The sequence below is a fragment of the Antedon mediterranea genome, chromosome 5 (assembly GCF_964355755.1).
Source record: "Antedon mediterranea chromosome 5, ecAntMedi1.1, whole genome shotgun sequence".
NCBI classification, from domain to species: domain Eukaryota; kingdom Metazoa; phylum Echinodermata; class Crinoidea; order Comatulida; family Antedonidae; genus Antedon; species Antedon mediterranea.
The window spans coordinates 10,643,803-10,671,489 of NC_092674.1; the positions used below are offsets into that span (position 1 = coordinate 10,643,803).

Here is a 27,687-nt window from a genome sequence, read left to right on the forward strand (position 1 = left end):
TTTATATCATTTTATTTCTTCTTTTTAAACTGGAAAACGGATTCACCATTTATGTACAATCAGTTGTTAGCTAGACTGATACTTAGGCACACAAAATGCAAGGACTTTCGTTCAGGTTTCCTGACATCCACAAAAGAACAAACTAATATAAACTAGTGAAAGTGGTTAATATTTAGACACAAAACAAGGAAAAAAGAAATGGGAAATTGTTAAACCATTTTGCTACTGGCATTCGTCCGTTAACAAAATAATACTTGAATACAGGAAAAGACGCGGAAGCAATATCTGAAATATTGCCTGTTTTTGCAGACGACGCATGTATGAGCAGACGGTACAAATAGGGTACAAATACATACTTTATATAGTTATTATGATATTATTGAACCATATTAAGTTCTGTTTACCAGTCTGGCCAGTATCAATTTACAGATATCGGAAGGATGATTGTCTTTTTCACATCACCATCTCACTGATAATATCCAAATTACACTACCGTGTATACCAAAGGAAACTCTACACGAAAAGGGGCGGTTTGATAGCGAAATATCAGTTGTTTCATGTCTAAAACTATCTACACTATCAAACTTTATGTGACAACAAAATATTATGTGCCTATATGCACTTGAATGTCTTTTTGCCACACTAGTTTGACAGTGTAGATAGAGCTTAAACGGCCCCCAAAATTATGTAGGCCTATGAATCATGCATGATGATGTCTATCTCAGTGTGGTTATCCTTGCTAAATTCTTTTATAACGGGACAGGGCATTTAATATAAATCGTAGAGACACGGGCATTGGGGGTTATGTGTTATTAATTTACTAACAATATTTGTGTCGAAATTCCATTCTGTAAATCCTCCTCGTTTGTCGGTCGGTTGCTGTATAATTAAATAGGCTGCCATACTTTCTGCAAAATCATATGGCGGCAACCACATTCCATGCATGATAGGTGAAGTATTATAATAGTCACGTCACAACGTAATAACTGATGACGTATCCAAACGGAAAGGATTTTTTCCTCGTACGCAATTTCTTCAATATCGAGGGCACTCGGTCGAATGTACCAATGTGTTTTTATCACGAATTATACCGAATGCACCCGATAAACCGAATTGCGGAACCTCTGTCCGGAAAGTAATCTACGTCAAACGGGAAAGTGTAACCTAAAATGTGGTTGAAATTCATTCGGGTTGAAATTGAGAGTACCATTTTTAAGAACGGCACACCGAAAATATAATTTCCGCTAGTAAATGTGATTTTAAAATGCCATTAAAACATTTTAGAGATAGATTTTGACTACAGTAGAAGAACAAGTAGGCCTACTTCCCACTACGACACAACGCAAGTGAGTTGATCATCAGACAGTTCAGATAAACAACGCTTTGTGATTGGTCAACTTGCGTTGTGTACGTACTATACATGCCTGCGTTGCGTTCTAACTAACTTTAAGTGGATACCTTCGGGATCCAACAAAGTGTCCCCTAAATAGGATGTCCCCTGATTAGGGATTGGACGTGTTATTTAAACATGTATTGCCTCTTGTCTTGTTCGTGTCACGAGAGAGTGTCCCCTTAATAGGATGTCCCCTGAGTAGGGATTGGACGTGTTATTTAAACATGTATTGCCGCTTGTCTTGTTCGTGTCACGAGAGAGTGTCCCCTTAATAGGATGTCCCCTGATTAGGGATTGGACGTGTTATTTAAACATGTATTGCCTCTTGTCTTGTTCATGTCACGAGAGAGTTTCCCCTTAATAGGATGTCCCTTGAGTAGGGATTGGACGTGTTATTTAAACATGTATTGCCTCTTGTCTTGTTCATGTCACGAGAGAGTGTCCCCTTAATAGGATGTCCCTTGAGTAGAGATTGGACGTGTTATTTAAACATGTATTGCCTCTTGTCTTGTTCGTGTCACGAGAGAGTGTCCCCTTAATAGGATGTCCCTTGAGTAGGGATTGGACGTGTTATTTAAACATGTATTGCTTCTTGTCTTGTTCGTGTCACGAGAGAGTGTCCCATTAATAGGATGTCCCCTGATTAGGGATTGGACGTGTTATTTAAACAGGTATTGCCTCTTGTCTTGTTCATGTCACGAGAGAGTGTCCCCTTAATAGGATGTCCCCTGAGTAGGGATTGGACGTGTTATTTAAACATGTATTGCCTCTTGTCTTGTTCATGTCACGAGAGAGTGTCCCCTTAATAGGATGTCCCTTGAGTAGGGATTGGACGTGTTATTTAAACATGTATTGCCTCTTGTCTTGTTCGTGTCACGAGAGTGTCCCCTTAATAGGATGTCCATTGAGTCGGGATTGGACGTGTTATTTAAACATGTATTGCCTCTTGTCTTGTTCGTGTCACGAGAGAGTGTCCCCTTAATAGGATGTCCATTGAGTAGGGATTGGACGTGTTATTTAAACATGTATTGCTTCTTGTCTTGTTCGTGTCACGAGAGAGTGTCCCCTTAATAGGATGTCCCCTGATTAGGGATTGGACGTGTTATTTAAACAGGTATTGCCTCTTGTCTTGTTCATGTCACGAGAGAGTGTCCCCTTAATAGGATGTCCCCTGAGTAGGCATTGGACGTGTTATTTAAACATGTATTGCCTCTTGTCTTGTTCATGTCACGAGAGAGTGTCCCCTTAATAGGATGTCCCTTGTTTGAGTAGGGGATTTACGTGTTATTTAAACATGTATTGCCTCTTGTCTTGTTCGTGTCCCCTTAATATGGGTGTCACCTTACAAATACGGGTGTCAAATCGAGTTCTTCTGTACCCAATAAATGAAATATTAGATTATTGTAAAAAAGATTAACTTAGTGGTAAACATGAATAGTAAATGGAGTATACGGTAGCCAATAGAGGAAGTATTTATCTTCAAATGTTATATCCATCAAATACATGTTGTGACTGGCACCCACTGATGCCAAACCTTAGTGATCAAATTAACCGACTCGTTTACATAATATCAAACAATCTGGCCAGCCGATCAAACAATCGATATATCGATCCATAAATAGACGCAACACTCACGTGTAGGCTATCGTTTTGTTGTACAAACAATATGTAGTCACATGATTTCAAATAATCATTCAGCCAGTCAAACAAATCAATATTAAACAAATAATCTGCACAACTCTTACTTTTAGGCTATCGAATTTGTACGTCTTATTCTATACGAGGTTTTGTGTCCAAATAGAATACGGTATAGGCGCGCCTACAGTCAACTCTCCCAATACCGGACACCTTTGGGCTGGCCATATTTTTTTAGTTTTCTGAAAAGTCTGGTATTCAGAATGCATTTTTAATAGTAAAGATGAATTTGAGACTGTTTGGACTTGAGAGAAAAAAGTCTGGTACAGTATTGGGAAAGCTTCCAGTTTTCAGGGAGTCTGGTATTGGGAGCTTTTTCTGGAATGAAAAGTTGAAGGAAGGAGAAAAAGAAGAATGCATGGAGGGGACAACGCGGATAAAGAATACAGGAGAGACAATCTTGGAGGTGCTCTGATGACCAAAGCAATCTAACAACAGGACACTAAGCTCACTTTGCCAAGATAGGAGGAAACCGTCCTTTGATCTTATAATATCTGGCTGCGACAGCCTACCAATGTACATATTCTCTGCGTCGTGTGGTGTCTGTTAAGGGGCGGGGCATGGAACTGATCATGTCGCAGCCACAGATAGACCCTTTGATCTCCAGAGTTCAGCATCCTGTTGTTGAATTGCTTTGATCCGACTAGACTAGAATTACATTTATTTCAATATGAATGTTATTCTTGTATTCACTGATTAATGCCTTTAGACTGAGTAGTCTTCTGACTGAGTAGTCTTCTGACTGCTTCGTCTTTGCTGCTTTGGTATGAGGTTTAGGATGAGATCTAGGCCTAACATAAATGTAATGAACAGAAATCCACACAAACACAAATACGTTCATTTGTTTTTATTAAAATACCTCAAATATGTACACATGAACAAGAGGATCGTACACTATTTAATACTACAATAATCTTATACAAAACATCTCACAAAAAAGTTATTCTCGTAAAAGCAGGTAAAACAGACTGAGAATTGGTTACAATTCCATCTGTTTTTTTCATGAAAACAGCCTTGATGAAACAATTCTCGTGCATTCACCTTGTTTCGGCCAATGCTAACCACATTTGATGCAAAAAAAAAAATTGTATAGCTACAATATATAAAAATAAATTGATTAACAGCAAGTTAGGGAGGGGTGTAGCTTGATATCTTTGATTCTCTTTTACAGCTTTTGCTCCTGAGTAAAGTTATAATATTTCCAGACATGTTTTCTTCTAGACTCCTATTAGATAAAAATAAATAAACAAACGAATTTGTTCCCAGTTTAACAAAAACATAATTTAAAATTGAGGCTCTACAGAATATACTGAGATTTCATTCAATTTAAACTTTTTAACAATTTGTGTTAAATTTCAAAATAGGAGTTTTTTGGCAAAAACACCTCAATAAAAAAATTATAAATTCACAGTTACAGGGTATCATCTTTTGTTGCAAATACATTTAACCACCAAAACGATGTTTTCAACCATAAAATATTAGAGTTATTCTGATGTTATTCACTACTCTGTATTACAGAATGCATATAAAACTGGGCAAATTATAAATACAGTACTGGCTACTCCTTGAAATAAAACTATACCACCATGAATCTGAGTTTTAATTGTAATACCTCCAGTACTAACGAATGTAAAAGAAGTAAACACATTTAATACACCACTAAAAATAGTACTGTTACCATACTTGTAAAAATGCCATGTGTTGCTACCATCGCTTTCAATTTATGGATTCAGAAAATTAAATTAAATTCATGTGAACTGCCAGGAGAGGAGATGGGTGCAATTTTAAGGGTACTAACATACTTAGTGACCGTCACGCATAGGAACTCTTTAAACCACACAATTCACGGTAGAATAACCACAGTATTTTTGCCAAAATATTCCAATTTCTATCCTAATCAGCAGAAAGTTTATGTTTTATAATTTCCTTTAAAATTAAAGTGATTACATTCTAGGATTAAATTCAACCACTTGGCCTAAAAAGATGACCCTTTTTGAAACTTCAATCCTGACTACACGGTGAAAGTGTTAACAAAACAGTTTTTTGGACTAATCTGTTTTCTTATAATATATGAAATAATGTTGACTTTCTCAATATAAAATCACTACTTGCCCCATGCCTGAACTGTTCAAAATACTAGATTTCTCCAAGTCAAACACAGTCATTGGACCACAAATTTAATTTATTCTAATTAATAATTAGTTAATGTTAGTTTATTAATAACTCTAAAATTGTGTTTATCATTACAATTTAAATATTAATTACCTAATATTGCAGCTTGAGTATTAAATTTTCTTTTAAATTTTAAAGAGTAGAAAAATCCTAAATTTATAGAGAATTGAAAGTTATATTTATGAGTTTAGATAAATATAAAAAAACCAAAAAAAAACCAAGATATCCTAAAACAAACAAATAAACAAACAAAACCATTAAAATTTTTATATTACAAATGGTAACTCTTGTTTTACAGATATTAATTTTCATTAATAAAATTTAAGTCATTATTTATTTATTGTGGTGTATAATAAAAATTTAAGTAGTAGTATGTATGTGTAATTATGTAATTCGGATTCATTTAAAATAATTTATTGAAATTTGGAAAGAGAAAAAAAAATTGAATGTTATGTCTCTAAACACCTCTTATATTTATGTAACCTAATTTCATCTTATTGTAAGGATATGCAATTCATATATTTTTATAACTTCCTATAACATGACAATTTTGAAATTAAATTGCAATATTAGACAGACACCAGGAAAAGAAATATGAAATTAACAATCTCTACCACCGGTATTGTGCAACAATATGTCTTTGTTCCAAGAAAATACAACCTGTTACTATCATTTATTACCTAATAAGGAGAAGTTGTTAGGCTAAACTCCATTGCTTATCGTAAAAACACAAGTTGACAGAATTTAGAAATTTGTTGATAATTAAGGGGGGATGATTCTACTACAGTTTGGAAAGTTTGTAAAATAATTGAACGATTAGAGTAAATGCAGTAGATAAATGTTTACATTTTCCCTATACTGTACTAGTTTTAAATCTGTTAACATCTAAGTCAAATAATTATGGCATGTTCCGTTAATATAATGTATGGTCAATGAAGCATGAAAGTGACACAGCATAAAAGTCACCTGATATATTTCAAATTTGCTATTAATGGTTTTAAATTATGTTTTAAATTATGTTTGTTCAATTTAAAACCTGTTGAACACTGCTAGCATCTATTCACTTGATATATTTTCTCCCAATGGTTTTAGTATGTACAATGTAGCATTATCCATTGAAACAGCATGCTCAATAAAGCATAAAAGTGTGGCACAGAAACAGAATTTTGAGGTTAAATTAATTGGAGGTATTGGCAACATTTGTGGTTATAGCAACATATTCAGTGGTTATTGGTAACTTTGCAACAAAACATGATAATCTACTCTTAGCAACAAAAAGTTTCAACATTCATTAACATTTTTCCAAATTATTTGTTTAAAATTTTGATATTACTCAAGGTGACATTACAGTGTAAAAATAGAACTAAAGTATACATTCAGACTTTGATATAAATGTTGATATCAACTTTAACATACATATTGATACCAAAATTAATAACAATATTGATGAAAATGTTGATATCAATGTTGTTATCAATATTTGTTATAAATGATATCAATATTTTTTATAAATGTTAACAATGTTGTTATCAATGTTGATATCAATGTTAATATCAACTTTGATACCAAAATAAAGGTTACTGAATTTTAGCACTGATTCTGATTGTGAGACATACAAAAAATAATACATATTGCATTGTTATATATTAAAGTACATTAAAATACATTAAAGTACATTAAAATATATTAAAAGCACATTAGAGCTAGACTCAGCATCCAACACAAACCAAGTACTGGAAAAAATGGAAACTATCGTTGAGGATAAGAACATATATACACTCACATAACCACTCCCAAATATTTAATCCCCTGATAACCACTCCCTAACAAATAACTCCATCAGCCAAAGACACACGTTACCTCAGTCGCTCATATATGAACACATAACTGTCATTGTCAAATATTATCACAACACAATCCATACAAACACTTTCCTTTCGTTCATACAAAATTGGGGATGATGTTGGCAAATTTCATGTGGTAACAAAAAACAGCTGTTTGCAAAAAGTGCAAAATAAAATTTAAACAATTTTTTTTGTAATTTGGAAGTGTTTATGGAAAATAAAATCCTAAAGTATTTCTCATTCCTCATTTCGTTATCTAATTGCACACATTGACCTATCACTGAAACATTTGACTTGCATCACACACTATCTAACATTCTAACATTTTCAACCCGTAGCTTTTGATTCTATAACACTGCATCAATGAACCATTGCTCACATTCAGCTTCACTTTCACCACCAGCGCACCATCACACTAACTTGAATACCTCCCAAACGTTAGGTTTTGCATGGATGCTAAATCTTGGTCTAAAGTGTACATGCAGGCGTGGCTGTATAATACAAACTTGTCTGTATGATGCAGGCCTGGCTGTAGAATTGGCGCAAGACTAAATCTGACTTGAAAACAACAATTTGCGATGCCTGAAGTGTGATAAATTTGTATGCAGGTTATATATTGCACAACAAAAAAATATATATATGTACAACACGTTCTAAAGCTTGCGTAAAAGTAGGCAAGATTGAAATTCATATAAGAACATATGCAATATTTGGATTCAGCCACAGTGAAGCACCCCTGTATATTTTGAGAAAAAAAATGTTGAATGGTTGCATTGGTAATTACCAGAACACAAATGCTTCTACCTATCTACAGCTCCAAGTAAGAAAGATGAGATTCCCAGTAATAGTTGCTTAGTAACCGACAACATTTGGTAACATCAAAGGCACAACTGTTTTTATGGAAGAATTTGAGATGATTTAGGAGTAAACCATAGAGAAACCATTTTGTATAAAACGCTATTTTTTTCTTAATACTGAAATCAGAGAGTAGTAAGCTGTTTAAAAGATACTGTACAAATTAAAGCTGCTATATAATATTAATTGACTCTAAAAGCCAATTTTGGGGTTTAAATTAAGTGGTTTCACTGGAAATTCACATTAAGCAGTCTTTAAACATAATATGGTTGCCTCATACATATAATGAAACAACTGCTGGTAAGCAGAGGCTATCAACTTAATTACTGGTTGACGGAGGCTAACAAGGAATTGCAGGCAATTAAATGTTTGGTTAACAGAGGCTATAAAACACAGTTGATGATGCCATAGGCTTTGCATCAAAACCGACTGATATATTTTTTTTTAAGATACAGTTCATCGAATTTGTTTTATTTTTCTGTTAATTCATGCACTCTTAAAACTCATAACTCTTTGGTCCATTGATGCTGTTTTTTTTGTACAAATGTATAGTTCCTCTGCTCTCAAAGTAACTTATATATACACATGTAATCAAATTTAATCCTGGCCTAAAAAAACACCAAGAATTATTAATAACAATAAGCTTCATATATCAATCTGTATATGCGCTACTATTACTTGTTGCCAGGAAGTCATCCGACTTCTGTCCCAATTACAGAACAATAGATAGGGTAACGTGAGTACAGTATTGCAAAAGTGAATAGTGCAATTAAGTAATAGTTAGACATTCTTCCCACACATGATCATACATTAAATTTTACAATCTATCAACAACAAAAAAAAAAAAAGAGAAAAAAGTTTATAATTTGGCAGTAAATATCAAACTAAAGCAGATGTGATTTGTTAGGGTAAGGGAATGTATAAAAGTACTGACCCTGTAGTTGAATGTTTGTGTAGACCATTTTTTAAAATCAAGCATGTTAATGGAAGTTGGTTAACCCCTATTCTTTATAGTGGACACCCCTATGCAGGGTTTACCCTATAAGATTAGGCTGTTGGGTCTCGAACGTGTCCCCTAAATAGGGGTTCAGTTCTCATGTAACATTTTTAAAAATGCATTAATTTTTATCAGTGCATTAAAAGATTTGTATATTATTAAACGATTTGTATATTATTAAACGCAAGGAGTTGTTGTTGGAATTTGATTAAAATTAATGAATAAATTAACATATTTTTGTGCAATTAATTGGACCAAATCAATTTTAGGATATAAAATCTTAAAATTAATAAATAATAATAGAGTTGATGTCGTCAAATATCTAAAATATTCAATTTTGTAGGATTTTCCAAAAATATTTTAAATAAATCTACTAAAATAGGTACTAACTTCAGATACTGAGAGAGTGTTTGAAACAGAATTGGATGCCAAATGAGTCATTGATATGTCTAATATTACAGAGTTGCATTTGATGAGGTAGGAAGAGTCTTGTACAACAAGCATGTCCCGACTACCAGTGTTTTAACAGCGCTATCTGATGACTGAATACTCAAGTTGCTGCTCTTATAAACATCAAAGATGTTATATTGTTTTAGAAACACAACCATGTCTATGTAAGGCCTCACTGATTTCCCAAATATGAAACATAGGGCGTTCTGAGATGCTATCCTTTGTTTTCTGCTATGATAAAGACACCAATATTGTTCTAGCAACACAACCATGTCTATGCAAGGCCTCACTGATTCCCAAATATGAAACATAGGGTGTTCTGAGATGTTATCCTCCTTTGTTTTCTGCTATGATAAAGACACCAATATTGTTCTGACAAAACAACCATGTCTAGTGCATAAGGACAGTTCTGAGATGTTATCCTCCTTTGTGTTCTGCTACAGTAAGAAACCAATTGTTCTAGCAACACAACCTGGTGTATGTAATGCCTCACTGATTTCCCAATATGAAACATAGGGTGTTCTGAGATGTTATCCTCCCTTGTTCTGCTACAGTAAGAAACCAATTGTTCTAGAAACACAACCTGGTGTATGTAATGCCTCACTGATTCCCCAAAATGAAACATAGGGTGTTCCAAGATGTTATCCTCCCTTGTTCTGCTACAGTAAGAAACCAATTGTTCTAGAAACACAACCTGGTGTATGTAATGCCTCACTGATTCCCCAATTTGAGACATAGGGTGTTCTGAGATGTTATCCTCCTTTGTTCTGCTACAGTAAGAAACCAATTGTTCTAGCAACACAACCTGGTGTATTTAATGCCTCACTGATTTCCCAAAATGAAACATAGGGTGTTCCAAGATGTTATCCTTTGTGTTCTGCTACAGTAAGAAATCAATTGTTCTAGCAACACAACCTGGTGTATTTAATGATTCCTGATTCCTCAATATGAAACATAGGGTGTTCTGAGTTGATATCCATCCTGTTGTGGCTACACAAGGTGTCCCGATAAAACACTCGGATGATCCAAAATTGAAAAAAAAAATGATGTCTACTGACGACCGCAAATCTCTGCCATCAAGAAACCTAGTCTGTGATGATGTAAATTGTTTTCTGATAAAAAAGTGTCCTAATATAACATCCAAGGAGTCCAAAAAAACCAGTATTGATGTCTAATGGGATGTTGTGATACTCCTGGTGTTGTGGTATGAAGCCGATAAAAAATGTAAAATTACCAACACATGTACCTGCAAGAGCACTTAACATTTGGCATAAATAATTGGTGCCTTTACCAAAAACACCATACCACATGGTCAATAAATTACTTGCTTAAATCCAGGTGTTGGATAAATACCTCATGGAAAAAAAAAATATATAAGACCGCAAGACACTGGCATCCAAAAGCGGCACTTTATGTGAAAGTTTGGCAATAGCCACTTGATTACCTTATATAGTACTAAACGCAATGGAAGAATCTCTTCATTTTTTTATACTAAACATCTGGTATTTGGGCAGAAGCTCGACTTGCGTGCAAGACTTCTTCAAAAGTGTTCTCAAAACAGTGTTTCAAATCTTTGTAAGAGACAACCAGTACGTTCTGCTCATCGCGAGCCATCAGGCACACCTTTTCTGGAACACCAGCATCGAGCTGTAGTAGAAGAAATAATGATTACAAAAAAGTAGTAATATTTAGTGATATAGGGAGGCAAAGAGTATTACTTGTATAGGCTGCCTTCTCTCATAGTTTTATATCCGAATATCAGGCTGTGTTTCTGCAGCAATAATAATAATATTATGGGTTTTTTAACCAATCAAATAATTAATAATTATCATGATTGACATGATCAGACATTACGGAACAACCAAGAGCCCAATCACAACGCAATGATATGTCCTTCCGGTCAAAGGTTAAAAATTATTAAATGAGATCTACAGGCAGTTTATTGGTTATCATTTAATTTTTATCAGTTACTTATCTGTTACTTTATGGCTGGGGAAACACGGCCATATGTTCATTTAAAAATGTTGAATGCTTCAATTTCTATGTTTTATTTATTTGTTTATTTTTCCTCTTTTAATTGTAAGAATTATTATCAAAAAACATATTTACCGTGCTGACAGCCTAACCATCAAATATTGTATATTAACAGTGCCGATGAAATGGCAATATAAAAATGAAATCTTGGAAAAGGTTCTCTCTCTCTCTTGCTTAGTTTTTAAAAATGTCTAATAATAAAATTTACCTTATTTAAACACTGCACAATATGAGCCATGTCTATCCACGGTGCGCCTGTCTCATTAACTTGGTGAAAAAGGTAATCACGGAACAGCTTTAACAAGTAACGATCTCCAGTTTCTGACCATGAAGGATCACCATTAAACCTTAGAAAAAAAAGTTAAAAAACCATTTGGAGGCTATTTTTTACTAGTACACAGACATTGCTGTAGTGAGGTATAATTAGCAAACCAAACCCCTGTGGGGACTGTGGGTATTGCCCTACTTACTCTGGTCTCTCATTGATAACACCAAGTTTTGTGATCAGTCGAAATAATCGGCCATTTTGAACTTCTTTAGCAAGTTCTTCCTCAACGGAATCCGACCTCATATAAGCTGCATCGAGCTGCGTGTAGAAACGTGCCCCAATCATCGGCATAATGTCGTTAATGCTTTTCGGCCTACCTTGCGGCGTTAACAGGTAACTTAAAAAAATGAAAGGTCATAATTACAATATTTTTTTCATATTGAATTAAAAAAAAAAAATAGAAAAATAATTAGTATTTTTAAAGTGTAGTAAATTGTAACAAATGAGATTCCTTTGGATGAAAATGCAATAATATTTTTTTTTTATTCTTTTTGTAAAATCTGTTTCTGAGTAGTCTTTTACCTAATAGCATTATTACAACAGCCCAGTGTGATTGAAGCTTTTAAAATCTAAACGAAAACAAGACAAGCTGGTATTTAAGTGGGGTATAAATTATTTACTTACAGAATAAGATTTTTGAGATCACTTGAGTAATTAATAGTGACAAGTTCTAACGATGAATGCATTTGGTCACGATGAAGTCCATCCAGGGAGTTGCAGGCTAGAGCTAAAACCATTCTTCCAAATGCCATTAAGTCCTCTTGCTGCATGAATTAATAAATAATAAAGTTACGAATAAAAAGAAATACTGTAAATTACAAAATTTGTTGTTAAACAAAGTGTTATGTGCCCAAATATGGTAGTGATATTCCCAAATATGGTAGTGATATGATATCATCATGTTCATATATGGACACATTACATTTTTTGTCACATAAAATTTGATAGTGTAGTAAGAGCTTAAGAGAGGTTATATTGATGTTAACAGATTCTTTTTTTGGGACTCTAACAGGATTTGAACCCAGGACCTTGGGATTGGTATGCATCCATGTCAACCACCAATCCACAGTGACACTTACTTTGAGGCAAAATAGGATTTAAAGCAAGACTCAACCCCTCAAAACCCCAGCACCTTGTCTATAGGCTTGAATGGTATACAGCAAAGCATTACACAATAAATACTATTATAATTATACTGTAACACCTTTATAAATTCCTGTTATTTGATTGGATGATTGTGGGTCACATGATGTGCAATAGTACGTACTATTGAACAACCATGTAATAGCACTAATATTGTAAATTTTGTTGTGTATGGAAAAGAAATCTACGTAAAATCCAATAGCAGCATTGTCTGTTTGTGCAATGGTAAAAATAATTTAATTCTGTGAAATATGAACTCAGGCTTCATGGAAATAGAATATCATCTTTAACCTCATTACATTATTTGTACCATTGCACTCATAAACATTCATTATTTTTATATTATTAAATATAATATCTTACCACCAAACATTTGGCAATCATTACTTACCTGATAATGGGGTATTACTGTAATAGGATTACCCTGATTTGAGTTGTACGTTAAAACATCAAATATGCCAACACAATTTAATCTTAAACGATTACGTGCCGTGATGAGCACTTTCCTCGGATCAATAACACGACACGCTAATCCTGCCGCGTGTATTGAACGAATCGTTGAGCTGATTTGCACAATGTACGTCCACAAAAGGTTCTCAGGAAGAATACCATGTGGTACGCGCGGGCCATTTCGATCTAGTTGAATAATTATAGAAAGGTTTAAGTTATCATTAAACTATAAGTAGTTCTGGTCTACAACAGGTGGGCAATAGACCTGTCAATGATGCATTCAGCTCTGTTATTACATAGTTAAAATCTAATATATATTATTCCTATAACTTTAAACAGATGATTGGTAAAAAGAAAATGGCTGAAGAACTACTTTCTCTTTTCACTTCTTTATTAATAGTATTATTATTGTTTCTTTACTGCCCAACTATTGTTACTTTGATTATTTCTGGGAGCCTAGGCGTATTATTTTCTGGCAACTTATTTTACAACTTTTTTATGTCATTATATATTGTTTTTATGTCTGTTGAATAACAGGAGCACTTTAGGGTAGATGCTGTATTAGATAAATAAGGCATTATGGGCAGGCTTAAAATGAGTTTGAGGCTATGTGGAAGACTTGGAAGATGGGTCTTCCCTTCCCCATGTACTGAATGACATCCTTTATATACGCTCTTCCTGTATGCAAAAGGTCACAGGTTCGAATTCTATCAGATGTACTTACTTTTCATAAAAGAGTTGCGACCTTTATGATGAAAATGTCTTTGCATTAAAGTCATGGCCCCAGGATGATAATCGTGAACAAAAACCATGGCTGTAAAACAAAACAATAGCACAGAATAATGATATTGAATAAGACAACTAAAATAATAAATAATTTATTTTCATACAATATAGGGTTTTAAAATATTTTAAATGTAAATATTTTGTGTGCAAAGGAATTTTAATTTTACTTTTTCCCCCGCAATTGACTTAAAAATGTATTCTCGTCTTTTCCTTTACTATTATTATGTAATGTAATCATGTACAGTAGAACCTGTATTTTACGTACCCTGATTTTACGTTCCCTTGATTTTACGTACGCTTAAAATAACCGATGACGTCATCATTTTCTTACATTGAGGGCGCAATTTAACAACAACAAACAAAGCCATGGCTGTGTGAGGAATTCTGCTGTGTGAGACAAGCTACACACGTGCATTCCCCCTACAGCAGCGACTGTTTTTATTGATAGAAAGTACAAGAACATTGATATTTTATTTATAACACTTTATTTAAACGCACAGGCTGTATATACTGTACTTTTCTAGTTAGGCCTCACATCTTGCTAGGCCTGAATAGTCTAGTAGGCAAGGCCTAGCTAGTGACCACCTGCAAGCTGTACAGTAAAGCAGGCAAACACGGTAGCCTTTATAGCTACGATCTCTACGTATTTGGGGTCAATTTAAGGTTAACCTCGATTTTACGAATCCCTTGTTTTACGTACGCCTTCCGGTCTTGTACCGTACGTAAAATGAAGGTTCTACTGTATCCTATTTGAACTTTAAAAATATGTAACATAGCTGATTACATTTTTATTATGAATGACATTGACAAAAAGTTGCGGTACTTTATATGGGCAAACTTGTCCTCAAATAATTATGCCATGGTCGAGCCAAACTGCAAATATTTATTATGTAGGCGGGTTATGCTCATATCCTAATCTATGCGTACATTAAAGTACAACAATTATTTAAAGTTCTATTATGTTTGTATTTAGTCTACTCACACTTGTTAGTTTTAAATATCAGACCTTAATTTAAAAGTGTACAAAAAAAGTGAAAAACATTATCGCATTGTAAAATTCAAGAATTATCAGTGCATACGGTAATGTATTTTGTTCACAACTACGACGACGTAATTTGTAAACCATTTGATTGGTCAGTTTTAACAATCGTATCTTTGAAGTTAAAGTTGAACTTGGTTTAACTTCAACAATTCATTTCAACGTTCATTTTTACCCCCTTTTCTTGTAAAATCATTGACTCATTGTTAATTCAACGCAATTCGCCGTAATTCAACTTCGACTGGAAAACAGGGTTAAAGATAGTTTTAGTACGCTGTGTTTGGTGTGTGTTTGTTTGTTTGTTCTATTTTTTGCTCATATAAATATAAAAAATAAAAAAGAACATCAAAAAGTCACAAACTTAAATATTACAAAATCAAACCAATATAAAAATACAAGCTAAGACAGTCCGGCAACAACTAAAAAAAAGACGAAACACTTTAAGAATCAAGAAAATAAGAAAAAAAAGCAGGACAAAAACAAGAGAAAACCGACAGCAAAAGGGACGCAATACCCAAGGCGAATAAAGACAAAGGACAGGGAACACAGAAAGAAGACAAAAAACGAGTAGGAGCAATGGATAACCCTCTAAAGGTTTGTATTCTGAGGGGTCCAGAAAGAAAAATGTGAATAAAGAGAAATAATAGTACATTGACAAGACTATGTTCAAAGGTTAGAGAAGGAAGTGGTCAAGATATTTAACCTAGAAAATGTATGTAACAAACATGTGATGTCATAATAAGATATGTAAATGATATCACTTTCCGAGAAAATCCCATTAGAATAGTAACATTAAGGCAACGTGAAGGAAATCCTGATATACAACAATTCTGACGATAACAATATTTTGAAATACTTCTAAATCACATTTAGGTAGATGAAAAATATTGATATTTAATAAAAACATTCAAAATTAAATATTTCATTGTCATCAAATACAGTGGTTTACAATATTTTTTTAATCAAATTATAACATTTTAAGGGAATATCTGATTTTGATTGTAACAGGAAGGCAACATGAAGGAAATCCTGGTATTACAATTTGGACGATCACAATATTTTTAAATACTCCTAATCAAATTTAGGTAGGAAAAATATTGATATTGAATAAAAACATCTGAAATTAAATATTTCATTTTCATTTAATAGGATGTCTTACAATATTTTATTACTAAATTATAACAGTTTCAGGGAATAGAATTGTAACAGGAAGGTAATGCGAAGGAAATCCTGGTACAGTATAACAATTCTGACGATAACAATATTTTGATATACTTCTGAACATTGATAACTTGTGATTTTAAAATAAGAGGTAAAGGCTATGACACACTAAGACGATAATTGATAAATGGATAAAAATACATTTTTCTTACATAAAACAAAATAAATTCAAAAAGTTTAATTCTAGAAATATAAGATAACCCTTTATACGGTCTGTGATAAAATAATATTTTTTTAAATACAATCATATGATGTCATGATTAATAAAAACAATAAAATCGTATCATCACGATATTATTGCTCTTACTAATCATGACGTCATTTGATTGGATATGTTATTTTACGAATAAACGTTTAGGAACCCTTTTGGGTAAATGCTATGTTGGATAAATAAGGCATTATGGGCGCCTTAAAATGAGCTTGAGGCTGTGTTGAAGACTTGGAAGATGGGTCTTCTCTCCCCCTGTACAAAACGACATCCTCGATGTATGTTTCCCTGTATGCAAAAGGTCACATGTTCAAAATAAAATATAACAACTTACAATGTTCTCCAAAGGCCTTGGTCGTGAACACTTCACGTAATGAGACCACATTGGAATGTTGTAGCTTCTTCCACATATCAACTAATGTCATCCACTGTGAATTCGCCACTTTGAAACCTATCATAAACAAAACAATAGGCTACGTTTCTATTCATTATTAATTTCTATAACACACCTGAGTGTATTATTGCAATTTTATTGGTCAATTACGAATCATGTGTCATGTGATAATCTAGTGATAATTAACACGCTCTAATGCACGGCCAGCTTTCTGTAAACATCATTTTGATATGCGACGTTGTTGACCGATTGCATTCGGAAATCAATTGTTGTGTAAGCCGTCTATCTAACTTTTCTACTCCATGTCTAAGGTTGGAGCACTTCTTTATTAATGGCCTAGCATTCGTCAATAATTTACTGCTCTATTTTCAACTCGGCTCCACCTCATCGTTAAAAATAGAGCAGTCAATTTTTCAACTCATGAAATATTCTCACCATCCAACTCATAATAAACATTCATTATTTTATTTTAACATTACATAAAAGTGAAAAATACAATAATTGTGTAATCGCAAAAAACATGGTTATCCTTGATGTTCTTGCGCATATTGTTTTTATTGCCTTTTTTACAAAAGCACAATCAATAAAATTAAAGCAATAATTTAACAGAATTGAATAGATTTACAACAACTGACCTATGACCCTTCGTAAGCAGTATGTTTTATTATCTTTACTGTTGACAGCTTTGAAGCACTGTGTACTGTAACCAAATGTACTATTTTTGTCCATGGGTCCTTTTGGTGTTCCCTCCAATGGGTACAGTGTGTGGTACTTATCAACTTCTTGTGGGATATCTACAAGGAAAAACAACAAGTTTAAATACCCTACAGATTCCTTTATTTGTATCTAAAGCTCTCTCTACACTATCAAACTAATTTGACAAAATAGTGTGATGTGCCCAAATATGGTAGTGAAATGTTTAAATATGGTACTGTAGTGATATGAAATTATCATGTCCATATATGAGCGCATAACATTTTTTGTCACATAAAGTTTGATAGTGTAGACAGCGCTTTAAGATGACACTTAGTGATATGCGCATACTGTACATTTTAAATAGAAGAAAGAATACCAATAGATTTCATGGAGTAATAATAATAAAAATGGAAAGTCTTATATAGCGCCTAATACAATATTTCTAAGCGCTTTACACAGTCTGGATTTGGGATGTCTACTCACCAGGATGTTCAGTTGGATCTATCTGAGCAAGCGTCACCAGATGCCTGTGCAATATGTCCACTTTGATGTCCTCTCCCATGAAGAATGATGGACCTTGCGGCTTCTGCTTCATGTAGGCTATGTGAGCTGGAACCGACGGATACATGTGAAAGTTCGGAAGCACCTGACAAAAAAATATAAAACAATGTGTACTAACTGAAAAGGCAAGAATTGTTTGTGATGACTTGAAAGGATCTGTATAAATTTAAAAAGTATCATTTTAATTTCTTTCTGCGCTTTCAGAGCTTTTGAGGATTGTTTATTGTGTATTAAAGGCATTTCATTAGGCCTTAACAACATACACAATATACAGACCTTTTTTTATGTGTTGGGGGGGGGGGGGGAATATAAGAGACGTGGACAGACTTAACTGTATAGTTAATAAGGCTGGGGGATAGTGGGCGAGTGTGTGTCGACAGTTGATACGATATACCGAGAGAGGGCAAAATGAAAATTACTGAAGTTATAGCGGATCCATCCGATCCCCTCAATTCTGTTAATGTCTAGCTATATTGAACGGAGCGGTTGACTCGGATTATCATCGGCACGCATAAACTGCTATAGAATTCGTTATACCGTTATATTTGTTTATCCTACTGGGATACGATGTTATAACAGCCATTTTTTATAGATAATCTGTTTGATGCATTTACTTAGTTAGAGAAGTATCATTTTCATCATGTAAATCTAAATGTTAATTTCCTGTGAAGGATGAAATAAAGTTTATCTGAATCTGTACGACATTACAACACACCAGAGAGTTTATATTGGTATTATTTATAGAACTCATAATATCACTTACCAAGCCGCTAAGTTGGTTTGCTTCTTGTGCTAATTGCTGTTCCGTGTAAAAATAAGTTGTTCCCCCAATGTTTTCCTGTATTGTTGTATTCCCGCTGGAATTACTACTTTGTTTATTTTGTTCTTTCCGCCTTGTTCCAGGTGAATGAGCAGGCGAATGAAGCGGTGAAGCACCAGCAGATAATGAGCCTATATTGGGATAAAATTAACATCACTAGTTATAATATATTTTTTTTCTTTTTGGAAATATTTAGGCATATTGTCAAGAATAACCATAAGTGATTTCAGTCACTGTCCTTCTAAAATATTGCAATCCTGTTCACAAGACAAACACACACACAAAGTATAAAACGTCTTTTGGACTGGACATCTGACAGGATTTAAACTCAGGACCATGGGATTGGTAACCGGGAATCTCAACCACCAAGTCAAAACTTCACTCCAAAATACATATATGTATATATAATTTAAAAATGCATTTATTATTCAACAAAATTGGATTATGATAATAAATAATGTACGAACCAGCCGTGAGGTCACTGCCTAGTGTCATCAAGGCCGTAGAACTTGCACTTGTCTTCATACCCAATCCGATTGGGGGATTGTATGGGTTGGTCGCTTCGGAAGCACCCATCGTTGTCAATGAGGTTGCACTCACGCTTGGCCTAAGCATACCTGCTGGTCTTTGCATTTGGGAAGACGATAAATGCGCGCGTGGAACAAATTCTGGTATTTCAGAAAATGTACTTGTTGGAGGAACATTGCGTGTACCTGGAAGAAACTCCTGCTGGCTGTGCATTCCATGCATGCCTGGAATAAACTCAGATGCTTTTGGGTTTGGCATCTAAAAAAGACAACATTATCTTAAATATTGCACACAGTATACATTTATTCACTGGCTGGCAAACAGGACAAAATAAACGGTTACATTTAACCAGAAATCTGTTCCTTCTAGCTCATTTTTGTTTTGATCCAATTTTTTTTTCAAAGTGAATAACTATTATGTGACATTAAAATGGCATTTCAACAACTTGCTACATTATTTTTTTACTGGGACAATATACTGTATACTTAATAGGTTAAATTAATAAATTTGAGTTTTAGATTAAAATATGAAGAATAAGGTTTATATATTCATTGAATTTATTTGTGTTTATAGTTGGTTTATATTATTTACAAACTATTATATAAGTGTAAACAATAATATTAATAGTGAAGAAAAACGTTCAATGTTGCCAGACGTAGATGGATATCAACAAGCGATTTGGAGTATATTTGTATTTATATAGTACAAACAAAACGAAAATCAATGATAGATTTACAAGTAAAGAATAAAGTAAATCCCAATAACAATGAGAATATGTAACAGATATGTGAGAAGCTATTAACAAGGGTAAATCATGCGTGTAGCATTGTGTTAAATTACCTATAGCAATGCACAGCTAAAGTAAAAGGAATCTTGTTTGTCATTATACAACTAACGAATGCATATTAATTACATAGTGGGATTTGCGCAGTTTAGATAGAAATAGCCATCGAGATGTATTTTAGAATATATTGTTGAATATAAATTACTTTCTTATGCTATAAATAAATATAGGTCTTAAAAACATTTTTATTTATTCACAAAATGTTAGCAGTCCAAATTAAAGGGTGGCCTTTACGGCTCAGTTGCTGTACTCATCAATCATACTTGAGTGAGATATTTCCCTAAAGCTCTGTCTACACTATCAAAGTAGTCTAACAAAAAAAGTGTGATGTGCGCAAATATGGTAGTGTAGTGATAAGATGACATCAGGTCCATATACGAGTACATAACATTTTTTTGTCACATAAAGTTTGATAGTGTAGACAGAGTATAAGATAATAGAGTTGTATAATTTTGGCCTAGTAGATTGTTTCAAGCACATTTTAAGTATTTACCCCTGGCATTCTGATCTCTCTCTCAGGCATCTGCGACATCCTCATTCCAGTAAACTGGTTAGACAGATGTTCCTCATTCACTATATTAGTTGATCCTAAAGTGAAAAACACATTCACATTAAAATGCATTCTACATGAAACATGGGGAAATTATATGTTTCAACATTATAGTCATCTCTATTCCCTATCAGACACCCATTTAGGGATAATTCGTTGTGTCCAAAAGACGTTCAATTAATAGGGTTCTACTACATCTTTATCAGACATGGTCTTCTTAAATGACTATAATGTAAAATTTGGCCTTTGATTAAAATCACTAATGTACAACATCACACATTCACAAACATTGATTACAATAATGTAAACAATAATCAAATTATACGATCCTAATTATTTCAGTCCATCCATCTATCCAAGTATCCTTGTATCAATTTTCTTTTGCATATTCTAATTATATCCATACTAGATGCATAATGAGCCAAATGTTATCAAGTTAATGCATCAAGTATCAAGGGATTAAACAAGAAAGCAACGTAGGACTAATAACTACGTGGTTCCGGTTGAATGATTTCATTGTAATATTTTTTGCTTCAAGGCATACTGTATGGAAGATTTGTTAATAGAGAGGTTTCGCAATCTTACGAATACGATAACGAAAACGTCACGCACACGTATTCGTCTTCGTAAGCCATAAAAAAATCTGTTTCGCATGGCAACGAAATATTGAGGCGCGTCCAAAATATTCAGCGAAAAATTTCATTTAACAATTTTGTTTAGCAATATTGTTAATCAAACTGATTTTTGAGTAGAGAAACATAGTGTTGTATTGTATTTTTTGCTACACAATTTCAGAAATGTGTAGCAATAAGGTTGTTTTGTATAGCTTTTTGCTATGCTACACTGGCGAAAATGTTCCCTGCACTGCGGTAAATTTGAGCGAAGCGCAGGTACGTGTTGCTTGGTGCTTGGCTGCCTAGGCCTAGCGTAACATCAAAGCGAGTGAGGACTTTAAAAACTGCTATTTATCAAAATTGACTTGGCATTTTAGTAAATTACTTTAGTAAATTACTTTCAATAAATCTATAATTATATTATAATCATGAATCATTCCTGATTCAAATGCAAAATCATAATGTGCAAAATCGATCAAAAACTATACTCGTTTTGTAGTTACGAATATGACTGGTGATATTCGTCAACACGAATACGCTTTACGAATATGAAATGGGGATCAGCTCAAAAGTTTCACAAATGTATGACGTATCCGTTTTCGTTATCGTATTCGTAAGGTTGCGAAACCTCCCTAATATCATTCTTGAGTAAACCTCAAAAGAAGTGCAGTTATCAATTGACAGAAATCAAATATATGATCAATATATAAAACCAATCACTATATAAAGAGTAAAACTCCAGATTTGGGACAAAGGTGTTGTGCTTAATAGGTCAACCATGGAGGTATAATTAAATGGGTCAACCAAATCAAATGTTAAAAATTACCTTAAAATTTGGTGTGACCTTATCATGTAATTTGTGGATTATGAGTTACAATCAATTTTGTAATTGAACAATTTTTACTCTGGGGAATTAGCTTAGACGGTATTGGTTGGTTCCCACTAGAGATGCAACAAATGGACGTAAGCACAACATACAATGGATTATTCAAACTATGTTCAACCTTTCCCTTGTTACATCCTTTTGTTGCGTCTATCCTATTCAAGTTTTGTTTTGTATCATAATATAGTATTGTGTTTTTCTAGGTTGCCAAAAACCAAAAGCTCTCTATGATTTCTACTGTACTGTACATACCTATTGTAGATGGCATAAATATTGATGGATCTCGTGGCATTGGTTCTCCTCCTCGAGAAGGACTTGGATGCGTGTTCTAAAAAAGAGAAGAGACTGCAGTACAACTATAAGAGCAGGCATGTTTGCAATGTAAACCACACAATTTGATTGATCTATGATCTGTTCTTTGTTGTTTAAGAATATTTGTATTGGTTATTTGAGGCGCTTTGAAGCTAAGGTGGAATCACCTTGTGAGATGCCTACAAAAATATTGAATGAAAATAAAAAAACACCACACTATGACCTTTCGCTTTCGCTAACCGACACTAGACTACGCGCTGTCATTCAAATAGTCATTAACATGAGGCTCACTCTGCGACGATTCTATTGAACTTTCATGTTTAAAATACGGTTTTAGGTCACAAGAATCAAGCAACCAGTGTCTATGGAATGCATCTGTGATCCGTGACAATCGGATAGACATTTTAAACATCCGCCAATCCATCCAACAAGTAATGGGAAATTAATTACTTATTAGCATGTTTTCACATTACAGTGTATTAATTGCCAATGTGAGTTATTGACTCGCGATACCAAACCAGAAATTGAGCATGATCTAACACCTCACTTGCAAACTTAAAATTGTGACAGCTTCACCAACTATGCACAATTTAGAAACTGAATATTTAGGTACATCTCATCACTTAACCCTTTCACTGCGGAGCATTATTCCCACCTCTGTGCGTAATGTATATTTAAGAAAAACATATGGTATTTTAATAAATTGCAAAAAAATACTAATTGAGATAATTGTGTAATTATTTTTGTGGTGTGTGATGGGCAAAGGGTTAGTCTACAGTTAGGTATAAAAAAAAATGTAATTTGCATATTGATGACGTCATGTGACGTCATTACAGGTATTTTGGATTTCGTAATTTTTATCGAATCAATGATAAAAACTATATTTTCTATAAGAAATTCTTATGGAATACGTTTTTCCAACTGGATATTGATAAAGATACGTATAACAAATAAAAATATAAAAAAAAATTGAATTATTTTTATTATTTTATAAAAATTATGCACAAATCAAAGTTTTGGGGCAAAATCGTGAAAATAATGACATTTCCCAAAAATTCACTATAGTACAAAACTAACTATTGTTTCAGAATTTTTTTTTTTTGCGTGTTGTGATAAACACAATGTTGCCCTATTGGGGCTGGTAAATTTTGGTTACTTTCAAAATGGCCGCCATTACGCTACTCAAAACAACTTTCTAAGATAGAATACTATTATATACACTATACTATATATAATATAACTATAGAGGGCGCATGATTTTCAAGACAATAATACAGCTATAGAGGGTTGTTTTTTTTGCTGGAAAATTTTTTTAATGACTTGCAAAAATATTCAAGTTCATCGAACAAATATAGAGGGTGCTATATATTATAGGCAAATACGATTAAATCATTGTTTTGCCCATACCCGGTATTACCGGGTATACGCACTTCAACGACGTTTGTTTATACCCGGTAGTACCGGGTATACGCAGTGAAAGGGTTAAAACCGTAAAAAATTTAATTTTGATTTGATCTAATTAATTTTAGCATCGATATTAACAAGTTATTTCTCTATGGTTGTAGTGTGATAATGGATAGAAAAAGCATTTCCGTAAATTAACTAAAACTCTAGATTTTGGTATTATTTTATTTTCTGCAACAATTCAACCTTACTGCGTTAATACAAAAATGAATTATTGGGATAATGCCATTAGTGTTGGTAGCCTATGAATACTTAATTGCAATGACTTGTGCATATTTACAAACAGCTTTAACATGTTCCTAATAGGAATCACAGAAAGAAATGAATTGCTTGCCACATGCAGGTGTCCATATGCTATTTTTAGCATAATAATAGAACATGTTTTTTTAACATTATTTTATTGGTAGTTCTAGCTTTGTGAATATCCGTAACCTAAATACATATGTGTTGGGTTGACAAAAAAATGTAGTATGCCCAAATATGGCAGTGGTACAGTATGATGTTGTCGTGACCATATACGGGCACATCACATTTTGTTGTCATCTGATTTTATTTATTCGACATTATGTCCTCGGACCCCAAAAGCAACAGAGTCACCATAACATGAAATATTTAGGGCCCCAGAAGAACTTTGATATTATAGACAGAGCTTTACTTTTTAACTAAACTGAATTTATAAAACAAAAAGATTCTTGCAATTATCTAAAAATACTCTTTATACCCAACTGGATAGTGAACTACAGGGACTTCTCAACACGACCCCCTTATATTTTAACATACTTGGATTGTATAAGAATGTGCTGGCCTAGATGTGCATGGCGGAGTGGGTGCTGTGTAGTGGTCAGTATGATGTAGCAACATTGTGTGGTCCCTTTACATAATCATTTTTTAGCTGGCTGTAATTTAATTAGAGTTCACTATCTAGTCTTTGGTTTGAAAAGGTTTGTTTACATTAGTTCTGTTAATTATAGGATATCACAAAGTGTACCTGCATTAAATGCTGAAACTTGCTTGTTGTCCGGCTTGAAATTTCTCCATTAAACGGGCCGGTGAAAAGGTCCGGCGCTATCATCATTTGGTCCACTAAAACAAAACATTTGAAAGTTTCAAAACTTTTCTTATTATAAAATCATTTTTAAATTAAACATTTAATATTAGCAATGCCAAGCTTTCGTTTAGGATGCTAGATGAAAGACACAGCTAACGACAGTGACGAGTAAAAGCATGCATTCTGTCAATGTTACAGACCGTAGCGAGAGGTTATAAACAGACCAGGCAAATATGCTTTAAATATAATTATTAATATATATGACGGATCTGTGCTGGGGAAATGGGGTGGTAAAAATTAAAAATTTCAGATGAGGCGAGGACTTTGTCTGCCTTATGCTGGCTACGGCCCTGACTGTCATGGTCTGTTACAATTATCATTCCTTCATCTACTATCCCAAAATTAAAGCTTGGAAAGAACAATAAGCGACTTCGATAACTACAGAGGGCGCCATATTTACAAGGTCAATTGGGATAAAAATATCCATCTAGGCCCTAGCGCGGTGATGTGAGTTTGCATCGTCGCGCTAGCCTCGGGCCTAGATGAAACTTTTGTTCCGATTGACCTTGTAAATATGGCGCCCTCTGGAGTTATCGAAGTCGCTTACTGGGAAAATGAGTAAGTCATATTTTTGTGGAAAAGGGTAAAAAAACAAAACATAAAATAATGATACATAAATAAATTCCTCCCTACTGTCCTGTAAACATAAATTGTGTTTATTCATAGCACAATAAGGGTGGTCTATTGTTATTGTACTTGTGTCATATGGTATCTGACACAAGATAGTAGTATGTGATTGAAATGAAACTGATAATTTTTAATGTCAACAGAGAATTAGAGGAAATATATATTACTGAAATATTTTGTTGAAAATTTATTGTTATAAACTCACAGTTCATTCCTGGATTCATGTTGAATGTTGACAATTCACTTCTTATTTTATTCTTGGCCTATTATTAAAAGAAAACCATAACATTATTTTTTCGGCAAAAATTTCATCTTTGAACGGAAAAGGTTTTTAAAAAAATGAAACACCAATATACAGTACAAAACTACAAAGATTCTATATGCAGTACTACTCAGACGTTAGTAGCGATTTATGAATGTTATGGAGTATGAAAAATATATATACCAAATAATGTTCAATTTTTATATTAAAACTAAAATATGTTTTATAATTTTAATTTGCATAAATGAAACCAAAAAATGTTAGCATGTATTATTTATTTATTATTGTACATTAAATTACTAATATTAATATTATAATATTATTAACCTACAATTTTCTACCATAATATATTATTAGAAACTCAAATCAATTAGCCGAGTTAGGCTACCAATACCATGTTTTAAAAAAAGTATTACCCTCAAGTTAATTAATTTATTGTTAAAATGTTTTCATCATATGTTGTACTGTATTCGATTGGGAACTTTCGTTGTCAACGTAAAGATTCGTTGAGTACTTTTTGTATTTGAATTGTAAATTTGTGCTCAACAGAAATTCATTCGAATAGAAAACGTTGACAACGAAAGCTTTTTCGTTAAGAACAATCTCAACGCTCAAAATACTCTGTTAAAAAGTACTCAACGGAAAAAGTACTCAACGGTCCACTCGAATACGACAATACACTCTCTCTAGGCTTATATACAGTAATAATGTAAGAATTCTCATTATTTTTTGTCCTCAAAATTCCTATTTATTATAATTATACTCGTACTGTATTACAAAGTAATGTATTTTGTATTCATTTTGCACAACCTAGCCTAAAATTAAAGATGAGGACTGTAAAGTCTTCTCAGTTCAGCTGTTTATAGTTGAGCTGTAAATCTCCCACCCACTCACTCATATTAGTCCTCACACAGTACACACAACACACAGTGAAGATGCAGCAGGCTGTGTATTCGTTCCCAACCTCCATTTTGATCTCACTAGCTTAGCAAAAGATGTGCATTGAATTTACCGCTTGTATACTTAACTGTTCTGACTTTTAAACCTTGACAGACTTATCAAAATATTCAACTATTTCTTCGTATTGCAAACAAACATATTTAACAAATATGTTTTCTTTCTGAACCACCATAAAATAATTGCAAACATTTGCGGTCCATATTTTCTCAAAATATAAAAGGGGGTTTCCTTTCTGGTCAAATTGTTTTCATTGGTGGTAATCTATATGCGTGCGCATATATATAGTGTATTTATTATATATTATAATTTGTCTATAAACAAAAAATATCAACATAAATACTACAAGAAAATAATAGTAGTAACATAAAATATTTATAAATATATGTTTTTCCAATTATCACTAATTTATTTTAACTAAAATAATCAAGTAGTAAAATAAATTTGTTCAA

The 27,687-nt window shown here is 33.3% G+C and overlaps 1 protein-coding gene across 1 annotated transcript; it reads right to left on the reverse strand.

Annotated features, from left to right (window-relative positions):
* Positions 1 to 6,841: 6,841 nt before the first annotated feature.
* On the reverse strand, positions 6,842 to 27,459 carry LOC140048783 (PAN2-PAN3 deadenylation complex subunit pan3-like). Its single transcript, XM_072093569.1, has 16 exons — positions 27,307 to 27,459; positions 26,222 to 26,279; positions 25,270 to 25,364; positions 22,758 to 22,833; positions 20,952 to 21,046; positions 19,554 to 19,872; positions 19,030 to 19,217; positions 18,189 to 18,351; positions 17,645 to 17,803; positions 16,950 to 17,066; positions 14,086 to 14,175; positions 13,303 to 13,547; positions 12,393 to 12,532; positions 11,911 to 12,105; positions 11,649 to 11,787; positions 6,842 to 11,053 (listed from the first exon to the last, which is right to left on the reverse strand). The coding sequence occupies exons 2-16, from the start codon at positions 26,238 to 26,240 to the stop codon at positions 10,898 to 10,900; spliced, it is 2,196 nt and encodes a 731-aa protein (XP_071949670.1). The 5' UTR covers positions 26,241 to 26,279; positions 27,307 to 27,459; the 3' UTR covers positions 6,842 to 10,897.
* Positions 27,460 to 27,687: the final 228 nt, after the last annotated feature.

Excerpts from the sequence above, each read along its gene's own strand:
- LOC140048783 (XM_072093569.1), bottom strand. Across the intron at positions 17,804-18,188 it reads AGATCCAACTGAACATCCTG|ATATCCCACAAGAAGTTGAT; the intron begins GTGAGTAGACAT and ends TTTTCCTTGTAG. Across the intron at positions 17,067-17,644 it reads CTGCTTACGAAGGGTCATAG|GTTTCAAAGTGGCGAATTCA; the intron begins GTCAGTTGTTGT and ends TGTTTATGATAG.